This window comes from Bos grunniens, chromosome 7 (genome assembly GCF_055505025.1).
Source record: "Bos grunniens cultivar Pamir isolate PY7600 chromosome 7, Bosgru_T2T1.0, whole genome shotgun sequence".
Classification (NCBI taxonomy): Eukaryota; Metazoa; Chordata; class Mammalia; order Artiodactyla; family Bovidae; genus Bos; species Bos grunniens.
Window position 1 is genome coordinate 6,228,172 of NC_141171.1, and position 14,838 is coordinate 6,243,009.

The 14,838-nt window shown below is 49.2% G+C and overlaps 1 protein-coding gene across 3 annotated transcripts in view; it reads left to right on the forward strand.

Annotated features, from left to right (window-relative positions):
* Positions 1-14,838, forward strand: part of CPAMD8 (C3 and PZP like alpha-2-macroglobulin domain containing 8) — a 99,547-nt gene that overhangs the window by 17,782 nt on the left and 66,927 nt on the right. For all 3 annotated transcript variants that reach the window (XR_015166530.1, XM_086408601.1, XM_086408602.1), the window contains exons 9-13: positions 1,430-1,514; positions 2,570-2,678; positions 5,244-5,471; positions 7,723-7,893; positions 10,788-10,916. Coding sequence is in view for 2 of the 3 variants with exons in the window: in XM_086408601.1 (XP_086264727.1) it covers positions 1,430-1,514; positions 2,570-2,678; positions 5,244-5,471; positions 7,723-7,893; positions 10,788-10,916 (722 nt within the window). In the remaining variant the exon portion in view is untranslated. The remainder of the gene's footprint in view (positions 1-1,429; positions 1,515-2,569; positions 2,679-5,243; positions 5,472-7,722; positions 7,894-10,787; positions 10,917-14,838) is intronic.

The following is a 14,838-nucleotide window of genomic DNA, read 5'->3' on the forward strand; positions in this document are numbered from 1 at the left end:
GAAGGCTGGGTCTTTGTCATGTCTTTTTTTAATCATTATTTATTTATCTTGGCTGTGCTGGGTCTTCGTTGCTGCATGCGGGCTCTTCTCTGGTTGAGATGGGCAGGGGCTACTCTCTAGTTGCGGTGCATGGGCTTCTCATTGTGGTGGCTCCGCTTGTTGCCGAACAGGGGCTCTAGGGCACATGGGCTTCAGGAGCTGCAGTACGTGGGCTCAGCAGTTGTGGCTCCCAGGAGCTAGAGCACAGGCTCAGTAGTTGTAGCACGTGAGCTTAGTCGCTCCGCGGCATGTGGGATCCTCCCGCATCAGAGATCGAACCTGTGTCTCCTGCATTGGCAGGCGGATTCTTTACCACTGAGCCACCAGGAAAGCCCCTCTCATGTCCTCCTTATGATTTTTTTTGGCCATGCCACATGGCATGTGGGATCTTTGTTCACCAACCAGGGATTGAAACCTCACCTCCAGCCTTTGAAGCACAGTCTTAACCACTGGACCACCAGAGAAGTCCCTGTCATGACCTTTCAAAATAAATCATGGTAAAATATATGGCCTCGTATAAGTAGAATCATAATATTTGTCCTTTTGTGAATGACTTATTTCATGGAGCATAATGCCTCAAGGTTCGTCCATGTTGCAGCATGTGTCAGAATGGCCTTCTTTTTTAAAGTCTGTCATTTCCTTCTCTTCTTTCATCCTCATCCTGAACCTATGAGGTATCTCCATTTTACAGATGGAGTAACTGAGGCTGGGAGAGTCATTAAGGAAACTGCTCAAGGAACAAGAGCTGGGGAGTCTACCTGGGCCAGAGTCCCATACTGTGGCTTCTGTGCTAAAGTTCTCCCTTATGGGGGCAAGGGTTTCTCTTCCTTTCATGAAGAAGGTCTTGAAAGGAAAAGCCATAGAGGAAAGGGTTATAAGTTCCAAGCAACAGAAGCCTGGTACAGACTCAGTGAGGAAAAGAAAAGGGATTTACAGGCTCATGTAACAAGCTCTAAGGACCAGAGTCTTCATGTTTCCTCTGTTCTGCTCCCTGGTGTCCATGTCTCTGTGGGCTGTGCAAGGTGATGAGATGGGTGGGTGTGCCCAGGGCAGCAAGGAAGGGACTGTCCCCAGCCACAAGCACCCTTAGAATGCCCATAACTGGTCCAGAAGCCTGGCTACTTCTGCACCCCTGGGATGGGCTGCAATTGGCTACACTCCATGCAGATGGCCTAAAAGTGATGAGATATGGTCCCCTGAGAAAAACAGCGTGTTGGTCCCTCAAAGATGGAAAATAGGTGTGGCCCACAGAATCCCCAGAGAGCTGCCTGTGCATGTCAGCAGTGAGGCCCTGGAGTTCAGTTTGCTGCGCTCACCTCCAGCACCCTTCTGGAGCCACCCCGGTGGTGGAAGGCACCCTGCCTCCTTCCTCTCTGCTCTCTCCCTTCAGTGCTGCCGAAGTTTGAGCTCCTTATTGACCCACCCGCTTATATCCGGGACCTGGACACATGTGAAACCGGCACTGTGCAAGCCAGGTGAGAAAGAGGCGGCCACTATATTCGAGCCTTTCCAACCGTGGGCCCGCCCCGCCCAGGACACCCCCGCCCCGCCTCCCAGGCATGCTTCTCCCCTAGGACTCACCCCTCCTCCCGGACACATCCTCTCCTCCTTGGACTTGCACCTCCCCTAGAAGAGTCCCCTCCGCAGGGCAGCCCAGCCCCCAGGACACGCCCCGCCCCTAGGACACGCCCCTCCGCAGGGCACACCCCTTCAGCAATGCCGCATTCCCCCGCAGACGGCGTCCATGGCGCGTGGGCTGACCCCAGAGGGATATTCTTGAGCACTTGTTGTTCAGTCGCTCAGTTGTGTCTGACTCTTTGCGACCCTAATGACCAGGCTGTTGACAGAGCTCGACGTGAGGGTCAACCAGAGGATGTCAAGAGGCGCTATTCCTTTCTGTCCCCTGGGAGGGCTCTACGAGGCCCGTGTTCCCGCCCCAGCTCTGCCAACTGCCGGAGGTTGTGGCTGAGACGTCTCCCTTGCGCTTCTTCCCCGAAAAAAATACAAGGGCGCGCTGGATACACGCCCATTTTATAGTCCAGAAAATACTGTAAAAATTCTGGGCGTTTTTTATTGTTTTTTCTTTTTCAATTTTGCTCCTGTCTTGCTCCTGTGTCCCAGTAAGCAGTTGTCTCCACTGCATCAGGCATGACATACATACATTTAAGTATTTCACCTACATTCTTGAGAAGATGGTTTATTCTCATTCTCCGTGAGGAAACCGAAGCTCAAAGAAATCAGATCCCTGGTTCAAAGTTGAACTCCTTGGGCACTTAAGCCTAGCCAGGCCTTCCTGTTGCTTACCGTTGCTCGATACTCCGTTCTGCCTTACTCCAGTGCCTCACCTCAACAGCTGTCTCACATACCCCGCTTCTTTGGGTCCAGAGTTCCTCTCTGACCCTTGGTCTCTTTTTCTGTCCAACATGAGGCTTGGTGTAGAGGATCTCAGGGCCTTTCTGAGACTGACCCCTCCCCACTATCCTCTGGGCCCCTGCTGTGAAACTTACTACTCTTCGTCCTTTTGTTCCAGGTATACCTTTGGGAAACCTGTCTCGGGAACTTTAACCGTCAACATGACTGTGAATGGTGTGGGGTACTACAGCCAGGAGGTGGGGCGCCCCATCCTTAGGACCACCAAGGTGAGGAGCAGGAACCTCGATCTGTAACCCAGTAGGTCCCTTCCCACAGCGCCTGCTCTTGGCTTCGGCTCTGTGATCACCCATTTTATTTTAGTTTCCAGAACAGTTTGTATGGTGGGAATTTTCCTGATGATAAAATTCTTACAGGCTGAACGTAGAGGCTAGAACATATAAAAAAGAAATAATAAAGTTGACTTGTCCTCTGATAGACAGACATAGCCAGTATTGCTATTTTGATATCTTTCTTCTTAGGATGTTATTGTAGGTAAAGGAAACGTTTTATTGAGACATAATTCACATAACATGCAATTCAGGTATGGAACGTTTTATTGAGACATAATTCACGTAACATGCAATTCAGGTATGGAACGTTTTAATGAGACATAATTCACGTAACATGCAATTCAGGTATCCATATAGAAGATACTATTCATGCCCCTGGAGTGGACGCACAGAGGCTTAACCACTGGACCACCAGGGCAGTCCCACAAGTTATTGCTTCTTCTTGACTTTTGATGGATAATGCTAGGAACATTCATGTATATTTTTGTGTGATGTATCTCTTGGATTTGGAATTCCTGAGTTCTATGGTTTGAATCAATATGATCACCTGAATAAGGACAAACAAAGGATCTTTATTCATAGCTTGCAGCAAGGGAGTCAGCCACCATCACTTGTGTTTGGCAGAGACTCAAAAGGCAGGTGGAGAAGTGGAAAAGATTTATAGTGAAAAATGGAAAAGGCTTCTGGTGTGCCATGATGGGAGGCTATTGGCATGTGGAAGTCATGGGGTAATAGAAGCAGGCATCCAATGTAACTGATGAGGGGTGCATATTTGACTTTTTCCAATTGTTGCTTGGACTGCAGAGAGATCAAACCAGGCAATCCTAAAGGAAATCAACCCTGAATATTCACTGGAAAAGCTGATGCTGAAGCTGAAGCTCCAATACTTTGGCCACTTGATGTGAAGAGCCGACTCATTAGAAAAGATCATGGTGCTGGGAAAGATTGAAGGCAGGAGGAGAAGGAGACGACAGAGGACGAGATGGTTGGATGACTCACGGATTCAATGGACATGAGTTTGAGCAAACTCTGGGAGATGGTGAAGGACAGGGAAGCCTGGTGTGCTGCACTCCATGGGGTTGCAAAGAGTCAGACACGACTCAGTGACTGAACAACAGCAATTGTTTCTAAGATGGAAGTGGGGGCAAATATCAGGGAAATAGTCAATTATTAGGTCCTGGCCATTTGGGGCTGATTGTTATAGGGGTTGTTGTTGGGTTGCTATAGAGATAGAGGTCTGACTTCTTACAAGCCTGACTTGTAGATACAGCTGGCTCTCCCACGTCTGTGGGTTCTGCATCCTAGTATTCAACCAGCCTCGCACAGAAACTCTTCGAAGTTGGTTGAATCCATGGGTGTGAAACTTGTGGGTATGGAGAGCTGACTGTAATGGGTTGGCTTCCTACACTGGTGCCTGCAGATCTTGAGTCAGAGTTATTTTTTTCTGTACTTGTTCAGTCGCTAAGTCATGTCCAACTCTTTGCAACCCCATAAACTGTAGCACTCCAGGTTTTCTCTGTCCTTCACTGTCTGCCAGAGTTTGCTCGAACTCATGTCCATTGAGTTAGTGATGCTCTCCAACCATCTCATCCTCTGTTGCTCTCTTCTCCTCCTGCCCTCAATCTTTCGCAGGATCAGGGTCTTTTCCAATTAGTCTCCATCTGGATGTTCAGTCTCTGAGTGGTGACTATGTTTAGTTGTTTGAGGAATTCCCAGATTTTTTTTTTCTAAAGTGGCTACATGATTTCACACCCCCTTGCATGTAAAATTTCATAATCTGGTTTTTATTTTTCTTCTTCAACTTAAAATCCCACTGTGCGCGTGCCACTATGCAACATATACAAGCAGTCCTGGAGATTCTGGGGCTGAGTCCTGTCATCCCCACCTCCTCTCTACCTCCACCTGAACCAACTTCCTCATCCCTTTGCCCCCGGGATGCGTCCTCTCTCTGTGTCACCGTGGCTTCTCTTCTGTGGAGTGGACACTCTGGCCTCTCACCTCCTCTGTGCCTGGTGCTTGTACCCTTGTTATCCTAGCCATTCTCCCTAGAAGCTGCCCCGGTAGCTCTTGTCTTAACGTTCTCTTTACTGAGTAATTCACTCCACAGCTGTTTACGGACATGGATTATTTGCCCCTGGGAGCAGTCCTGAGATGGAGTTAACTGGGTGGGGGGGTGAGGTCTGTACCCTGTGCATGGGAGGGGAACCAGTGCTCCAGCGTGTGGCTGACCAGGTTCAAGTCCCAACCTTGCAGTCTGGCCCGAGGGGTTGTTTCAGCTTCTGCCCAAAGAGCTGACCTCGTTCCTCCTAGAAAACAATGCATATCCAGCCGGGGACTCAGCCTCCATGCAGTGATGCACAGCATAGAATGGATGGGTCATCGAGTGTCCCCCTGGTCCTCCAAGCGGCCAGAGGGGCACCTTCTTGAGCTGTGTGTTTGTGAGTTATCTCTCAGAGCCACTCAGCTCCGGCTGAGCACGACCTGTGTGTCTCCTACCTCCAGATCCATGGCTCCCAGGACTTCAGCATCTGTGTGAAGGACATGATTCCGGCCGACGTCCCCGAGCACTTCCGGGGCACCATCAGCATCTGGGCCACGGTGACCGCTGCGGACGGGAGCCATCAGGTGGCCTTCGACGACTCCACTCCGGTCCAGAGGCAGCTGGTGGATGTCCGGTACTCCAAGGACACGAGGAAGCAGTTTAAGCCGGGGCTGTCCTACGTGGGGAAGGTAAGCCCCAGGCATGGTGCCCAGCAGGCCCTGCCAAGGTCACAGGCTCTGTGCCGCCTCCCACCCTAACTCCTGCCCGAGGACCACTGTGTTACCCCTGCAAGGCCCTGCAGCCGTGATGTGGTTGAAAACCAAGAACTTTTGCCGTCTTGGGATTAAGGGGCTGCTTTGCTGAGCATAGTTAGACATTTCCAAACCTAGAGCACCAAACCCAATGCTATGTATCCACTTATTAAATCAGTTCCATGATGGTATCGCCTTCTTTAATTGGGTTGACTTTATGTCTAGAGGACTTAACTACTAAGTTCATAAAAGGCAGATCCCCGTCTCTGAGACAGTCTGATTCAGCTCCCTTGTGGGGAGTGGCATTTAGAACAAGCCCCTGCCTCCCTTCCACCTACTACACCATTCTTCTACACAGTAAAATTTGAGATGACTAGAGATTCGAGATGCTGAACTGGGGCATCTGGTTTCAAGTGGAATTTGGGGGGAAGGGAGGGCAAGATCAGTGGAGCCTTGTGTCACCCCAGGGTGACGCTTGCCTCTGCCTGGCACCCACACCCCTCTTCCCTTTTGCATCCCATGGGTCACCCACAGGGTCCTAGAGGCCTGTCTTCGTGTTGTTCCTGCTCCTCTTGCTCTGCTCTGGGACCTCCCTTCCCTCCTCCATGATGAGATCTCAGCCCCCACCCCCAGCTCTCTGTTCCATGCGGAGAGGCATGGCTCATGTGCCCCTGGGTTTGAGGGTCCCAGCTAAGGCACCATACGGAATATGTATGAGTGGACTTGGGGCTGTCCATTCAGTGAAAGGGGAGTGTTTCACCTACACCCAGGAAATCATCCACTCTCTGCATTAGGGGCTTCCCAGGTGGCACTAGTGGTAAAGAACCCACCTGCCAGTGCAGGAGACCTAAGAGACATGAATTCAATCCCTGGGTCGGGAAGATCCCCTGAAGGAGGGCTTGGCAACCCTCTCCAATATTCTCAGCTGGAGGATCCCCATGGTCAGAGGAGCCTGGCGGGCTACAGTCCATAGGGTCGCAAAGAGTCGGACACAACTGAAGCGACTTAGCACTCATTTCATATCTGCATTAAAGAATGGAGCTGGGAATACCCTGGCAGTCCAGTGGTTAAAACTTCGCCTTCAAGTTGGCGGTGCGGATTCAATCCTTGGTTGGGGAGCTAAGATCCCACATGCCTTGTGGCCAAAACCAAAACAGAAAACAAAAACAATACTGTAACAAATTCCATAAAGACTAAAAATGGTCCACATTAAAAAAAAAAAAAAGAATGGAACTGGTCACCCCATCACCAGATACCTGCACAGTTGAGAGGTGCTCCAGGATCTTTCAGGAACCACTGACCATATTTCTTCACAACATCCATGTCTTTTGAACCCCTCTCTCTGACTGCCTTTTCTACCTGCTAGAATGAGTGAGGTCTAAGAGTCACATGGAACTGTTTCCACCACACTGCTCACGCTGTTCCTTCCTGGCTGGGGCACCAGGTAAATGGCTGGTGATTTGTGCCTTGTGACTTCTTTGCCAAGTCCAAGGTCATAAAAGCTTTCCCCTGTGTTATCTTCTAAGTATTTTGTAGTTCTAACCATTACATTTAGGTCTCTGATTCATTTTGAGTTAATTTTGGCACATGGTGTGAGGTTGGGGTTCAGCTTCATTCTTTTGCATCTGGAGATCCAGTTATCCCAGAACCATTTGGTGAAGGAATTGTTGTTTTCCCATCGAATGGTCTTGGCACCCTTGTCAAAAGTCAGTTGACTGTAATCCTTTTCTTTTGCGATGCCATGTGCCATGCGGGATTTTATTTCCCTGGCCAGGGATTGAACACGTGCCCCCTGCAGTGAGAGGGAGGAGCCCTAACCACTGAACCTGCCAGGGGATTCCCCTTCGCCATGTTTTGATCTTTTTCGATAATCAATTGGCTGTAGATGGCTGGACTTATTTCTGCACCGTCAATTCTGATCCATCAGTTTTCATATCTGTCCTCACATGAGTTCCATCAGGTGCAGCGTCTTCACCACTGCACTTTGTAGCAAGTTTTGGAATTGGATGTATGAGTTCTTGATTATTTAACAGGATTGCTTTAGCTGTTTGGGGCCCCTTAGCATCAAATTGTCGATTGCTTCAAGGGAGCTGGCTGGGATTCTGCTGGGGAATTGGGCCGAGTCTGTAGATCAGTTTGGGGGGTGTCACCAGCCTAACCACAGTGACTCCTTGGTGACCCATTCCAGGTGGAGCTGTCGTACCCGGATGGTAGCCCGGCGGAGGGAGTGACCGTCCAGATCAGGGCAGAACTGACGCCGAAGGACAACATCTACACCGTGGAGTCTGTGTCCCAGGGTGGGCTGGTGGAGTTTGAAATCCCCTCCATCCCTATGTCAGCCCAGCATGTGTGGCTGGAGGTGCGTGAGTCACCTAGACCCTTGTCATTCAGCCAGCAGACATGGGTTTGGTCCCTCCTCCAGGCCACGCTCAGGCACTGGGTCAGTCTTCCTGGGTCTGGCACCTGCCCTGAGTGAGTTCAGTCTGATGGGAGAGCTGGCCAGGAGGTCAGATAAACCAAACACCCCAGAGGGAGGCAGGACGCTGAGAAAGTGTCAGGGTGTCTGGCTCCCCGCAAAGGATCTTCCCAGGTGGACTCCTGACCAGGGGGAGGTTCAGCCAGGCTGCTTCCCAGAAGGTGGAACAACATATGCAGAGGCCCAGAGAACTGCAATCATAGTATAATTAGGTTCTGCAGTGCCCAGCTGGCCGAGCCATTGCAGGAAGATATGGAGGAGGGAGCCGGTGGGGCTTCCCCTTACCTCAAAGGATGTTGCTTAGGGTCCACCCAGAAGGCAGTGTTAGAGTCAGGTGGACTGAATGGTCTGATTTTTATAACCTCTCCCCACTCCAGAGGCCTTCCCAAATGGCGCAGTGGTAAAGAATCTGCCTGCCAATGCAGGAGACACAAGCCTTCAATCCCTGGGTCAGGAAAGATCCCCTGGAGGAGGAAATGGCAACTCACTCCAGTATGCTTGCCTGGGAAATCCTGTGGACAGAGGCGTGTGGCTGGCTACAGTCCTTGGGGCTGCAGAATGGGACGTGACTGAACACGCACACGCATACCCCACTCCAGTGTCCATAGTTGGGGGCGGTGTCTGGGTGAGGTCACAGGTGTGCAGGTGGGAGGCAATGACGGGGCTGTGGAGGCAGAATTGGCAGGACCTGGTGTCCCCTTGTCAGGGACGGGAGGAGCAGGAGTAACAGAGAGGACGTCCCAGCCATCGTCTCTGTGGCTGACGGTGGGCACGGTGGCCCCACGGACGCTGGGGTGGTGGAGACAGGGGCAGCTGAGAGTCAGTGTGTAGGTGGGAGCCGAGGACACTTGGGATCACTGTGTCCCCTGTGGGCAGCATGTCCCTAAAGATTTTTAACAGCCAAAGGTCTCCAGGCCACCAACAGTTTTAACCAACTGGCTACAAATTTGGGGTTCCAACTACCCCAGGACCTAACAAGGACGGATTTCTTAATGATTGAAAGACAGTCCTTAATTTCCATTAGTCTTTTAAGAATTAGGTGGCAGCAAAACCCAAGTGACTCCAAATACTAGAATTAGCAGAATAATGTTGTCTCTCATGGACATATAACCAAAAATCAGCATTTCCCAAAAATGTCACTTTAATAGAAAGACAGTCTATTTCTGTGACCAAATACTGCCTAAGAAAAGGTCTTTAATTAATTGTTTTCTTAAAAAGAAGGATGAATTTTAAACTTTACTTTTAGTTGACATATATATGTGTGTGTGTCTCTCCATATAATTGACATGTAACATAGTCATTGCAGGCATTCAGTGTAATGATGCAATATATGTAGGTACTATGAAATGATACCACAGTGTGTTCAATTGCTATACAGTTACACTTGTTTTTTTTTCTTGTGATGAGAATCTGTAAGATCTGTGATCGTGCTAGTGGTAAGGAACCCACCTGCCAATGCAGGAGACACAAGAGATGCAGGTGCAGTTCCTGGGTGGGGAAGGTCCCCTGCAGGAGGAAATGGCAACCCACTCAAGTCTTCTTGCCTGGAGAATTCCATGGACAGAGGAGTCTGGCGGGCTACAGTCCATGGGGCCACAAAGAGTCAGACACGCTGAGGGACTGGGCACACCAGATCTGTTCTCTTAGCAACTTTCTCTATGTGCAAATATATTTTTTATATAGCGAAATGATTCAAATTAGGACCAACCAAAGAGAGAGACACACACGTATAGGACGAGAGCTGGAGGGTCCCAAATTTATGGCTTTGTGTGCTGTCCCTGTGAATCTGGGACACCTCGCCCTCCCCACAACACTTACAGAAAGCACTGCCCATCTGGATGCTCACTCACCTTCAGGGTCCACAGCTTTTATTGGGATTTCATTACATAGGCTTGACTGATTTATCATTGACCCCATGACTGAACTCAGTCTCTAGCCATCTCCCCTCTCTTGAGGTCAACTTGATACCACATCACGTGGTTCAGAGCCCCTACCCTCTAATCCCATGATCGGTCTTTCTGGCTTGGCTGTCCCCATCTTGAATTGCTCCTTAGCACGCATTATGAGGACCTGCCGTGAGTAACACAGACACTCCCATCTCTTGGAGAATCCCAGGGGCTTAGAGGCTATCTCCCAGTAATTGGGATGAAGGCAGGCCAGCTTCTTTATTCTGTGTCACAGAGAGGTCTTAGACAAACCCGTGCCCCATGCCCTGCTTCTGGCATCTTCCTTGTGTTAACTGCATTCTTCCAGCAGCAAGTGAAGGCAGCAGGTTTGAACTCCCAAAGGAGCAAAAGTAGTTTAACTGCCAGTCCCTGGGGTGTTCAGAGAGGGGTCTGAGGGCTCCAGGCGGAGCTGCATCCAGAGCCCAGGGATGCAGTCCAACACAGCTGCCCCCTCTCTTGACCGCCATCTCCCCTGTGCTCACTTCCGAAGCAGGCTGTACCCTCCGAGAAGCCCCTGTGGCTGCCGGCAAGCCCAGGACGTGGGGGTCCTTAATACGTGATGGAACTGCCTCTCAGTGGGCCACCCACCCCTGACTGAGCCAGCACCCAGCACCCTGTGGCCAGTCTTTGACACTTGCTTCCTGTGGAGATGGGAGAGAACGAGCTCGCCACACAGGACCCCATTCTCTGAGAACTGGGGAGGGGCTTCTCCAGAGGGAAATGGGAGCATGAGAGGGTCTTGCTGCAGAACAAGGCAGGTGGAAGCATCCCCAGGACCCTCCTTCCTACACCAAGCCTCCAAACCTTGACCGAATACCCTGTCTTCTTCAGACCAAGGTGACGGCACTCAGCGGAAAGCCCGTGGGGGCCCAGTACCTGCCCAGCTACCTCTCCCTCAGCAGCTGGTACTCCCCCAGCCAGTGCTACCTGCAGCTGCAGCCGCCCTCCCATCCCCTGCAGGTAAGGCTCTCAGGCGCGCCCTTGCCCAGGCAGGAGGGGGCCCAGGAAGCAAGCAGCACGCACCTGCCCCCAGGGGACCTGCGCGCGCTGCTCCTCCCTTCTGTCTGCGCACTGGTAACCACCAGTTTTTTCTCTGTTTGTATGAGTGTGTTTCTGTCTTGTCATGTTCATTCGTTTTCATTTTTAGGGTCCATATATAACATAAGTGACAGGGTTTCCCTGGTGGCTCAGACAGTAGAGAATCTGCCTGCAGTGCCGGAGACCTGGCTTAGATCTCTGGGTCGGGAAGATCCCCCAGAGAAGAAAATGGCAACCCACTCCAGTATTCTTGCCTGGAGAATCCCATGGACTCAGGAGCCTGGTGGGCTACAGTCCGTGGGGTCACAAAGACCTGGACACGACTTAAACAACTTAGCATGCACACATGCCTGCACGCGTGTTTTATAAAGCACACTGTTAACGCTCCTAATTGAGAGCGCAGGAGGCTGAGCCCAGCTGCCGTGGTGGTGACAGGCTCGCCAGTACTGTCTCTTGTGGAAGCCACTTGATGATGGGTCTCCCAGACCCTACCAGTCCCATAAACCTCTGACACTCCCTACCCTAGGAGTTCTGCCGAAACCTGAGTCTTCAAGGGGTCCCTGGGATGCAGGGACTGAGGAGTTGGGGCTGCCTGTGCACCAGGGCTGAGTGGCCCTCTGTGGGGGTAATGAGAATGAGAAACTCCACTGAGATCGTACCCAACTTGGCTGAACACGCTGTTCTGGTTTTAATGCTGTTCAATCAGCGGTGCAGCGTGGGGAGGCTGGCGTTGGCTGCCTTCCCGTGTGGACAGGAAGGAGTCCTGTGTCCCAGCTGCCGGGACCCGTGTTCCCAGTAGGCAAGGACTTGGCAGGGCAGCTCAGACATCCCCCTGGGAGGGACACCTCTGTCTTGCCTGAGTCAGATCAGCAGGCGCCCACTCTCCCTGTCCCAGACTCTCATTGAGGGGCCCTGAGTGTGAATTTGAGGCAAGAGTGGCTGTGCTTGGTCCAGTCCAGGCTCTGTGTCGGGGTCCTCTTCCTTTCCTCCAGCACCAAGGGATGTGCAGCGAGGAGCTGCTCTGCAAATGGGGGCTGTCACCCCAGTTTTTCAGGGTGACTCTGATGCCATAGGGTTAGTTCATGAGAAGAAGAAAAAAGTTTGTGCTCTTTCCTTGTTTTTTTGCAACATCTCAAACCGGAGCAGACTTTTGTTTGGGTGTCATTATAAGGAAGATGTTTATAAATTTAGAGAAATAGAAAAAAACAGAATAATAACCATGTTCCTTCCACCTAGATTTATGAATTGATATTTTGCTCCATCCATCTACCCACCCATCCATTCACCCACCTATCCATCCATCCATCTACTCAGCCATCTATCCATCCATCCACCCATCCACCCATCCTCTCATCTTCTCACCCATCCATTCATCCTCCCCTTCCCACCCACCCATCCATCCATCCACCCATCCATCTTCTACGTACCCATCCATCTACCCATCCATTCACTCACCCATTCATCCATTTCTCTCCACTTTTTTTTGGCTGCAGCATTTGAAAGTAAGTTACAGATATCTTGATACTTCCCTCTTAAATTCTCCAGTCTTAAAAATAAAGACATTCTTCAACCTGATTTTCAGTCATCCTATCTAAGAAAGTTGTATTAATCATGTTATTTAATTCACCAGCAATCATCAGATTTTCAAAGGTGTCCTCAAGATATAGAGTGTCTATAGTGTGGATTCACACCCATGCTTGTCTGCATAGTCATGTGCACCCGTGTGTGAGTGTGCTTGTGTGTATTCACCTGTGTGTGTGTGTGTGTGTGCACGGATTTTATTCAGGATACATTTATATGTTGCATTTGCTCTTCTGTGTCTGTAATCACTCCTGAGCTGGGACCTTTTCATCACCGTGACTTTTGTGAAGAATCCAAGCCTGTGGTCTTGTAGATGATCCCACATTCTGAATGAGATTCAGGCTGAAGCACTGTTTTGGTAATGTTACTACGGACATGCTACTTTTATCACCTTCTGTCAGGAGGCGGAGTTTTGGGCAGCCCCACCCTTGCTGAAGCTGATCTTATCCTCGGTCCCAGTCTAGTTCCTACCAGCTCTTCTGCAGGCGAGGCTAATAAATAATCTGGGTGACACGGAGGCCCTGCCACAGTATTCTGACCCTCAGCAACCTTTCGCCCAATGCTTTTTTCATCTTCTTTTGGAGTGGGGTGTGTGTTATGGCATGCAGGATCTTAGTTCCCCTTCCAAGGATCAAATCCACGCCTCCTGCAGTGGAAGTGCACAGTCTTAACCATCGGACTGCCAAGGAAGTCCCGCCTTTAGCATCTCTGATGATTCCTGCTGTAATCAGTTATCACTTTGGGGCTTCATGATAAAGATTCTGATTTATGCATTTATTACGATTCTTGCATCCCTTTTGCACTTACCAGGTGGTGCTCCTCTGTGAAGAATTTTCTCCACCAGTCTTTTAGTTGTGTGATTGTTTTTAGAGTGCCTGTCATCTTATATACTTCTAAAAAAGTATCCACTTTGTTATAATCGGTTACCATCATACTTCCTTTTTTTTTCTTTTTAAATTTTGAAATAATTTTAGAGTTACAGAACAGTTGCCCATACAGTGCAGAGAGTCCCTCTATCTCCTCCCTCTAGCTTCCCTTACTGTTTTAAATTTTTTAGGTGTTGTTTGCTTTTTGTTTTTGTGAGAGTCATTTATATATTTTGGACACTCCATCCTCATCAGATATATGACACGAAAGCATTTTCTCCAATTCTGTGTGTTGTCTTTTCACTTTCCTGATAGTGTCCTTTGATGCAACAAAGATTTTAAACTTCTGGTGAAATCCAAGTTATTTGTTATTTTTCTTTTGTTGCTTTGCTTTTGGTGCCTGTCTCAAAGACATCATTACCAAAGCCAAGGTCGTGAGAGTTTACCCCTATGCTTTCTTCTAAGAGTTTTATAGTTTTAGCTCTTACATTTAAGTCTTTGAATCATTTGAGTTAATTTTTTTATATGGTGTGAGGGTAGGGTTCAACTTCATTCTTTTGCATTTGGAGATCTAGTTGTTCCAGAATCATCTGCGGGAAAGACTATTCTTTCCTCATCGAATGATCTTGGCACCCTTGTTGAGAATCAGTGTGCCATAGATGATTATTTCTGGACTCTCAGTTCTATCGTATTGATCTGTATGTCTGTCGTTTTGCCAGGACCACAGTGTCTTGAAGATGATTTTTGAAATTGGCAAGTGTGAGTTTTACAGCTTTGTTCTTTTTCTAAGATTGTTTTGGTTAATGCTGGATCGTTTGCGTTTCCATATGAATTTTAGAATCGGCCTTTGCATTTTGGCAAAAAAGGCCACTCACACTTCCTTCTAATGTCATCATCTCATGTACAAACCATGGTACAATTGTGAAAACTAAGAAATGAGCGCTGGAGATGACTGTTAACTAAACTCTGGACTTCATTTGATTTCCCTAGTTTTTCCAGGGATTCCTTTATTTTGGTCCAGGATCCCATGCAGAATCATGCATTGTACTTCTCTCCTCCAGTCTGATGGTTTCTCAGTCTTTCCTCGTCTTTCATGACCCTGATATTCTTGAAAGGTTCACTTTTCTTTCTGCTGTTCCAATTCCCCAAATTTGGCTGTGGGAACACCTTTGGGCCAGCTCCTTAAACAAGTAAGTTCTTGTCTTCAGTGGGAGGTAGAATGACATTTATTAACCACTCACAGTGAACAGGTTCAGTGTTGAGAATAATATACTCATTATTACATTTATCATCTCATTGGATCCTCAGGACCTTCTCTCCAGGAGATTTAACCTTATGTTACAGATGGGGAAACTGAGGACCAGAGAGGTGAAATGACTTACTCAAGGACCCACAGC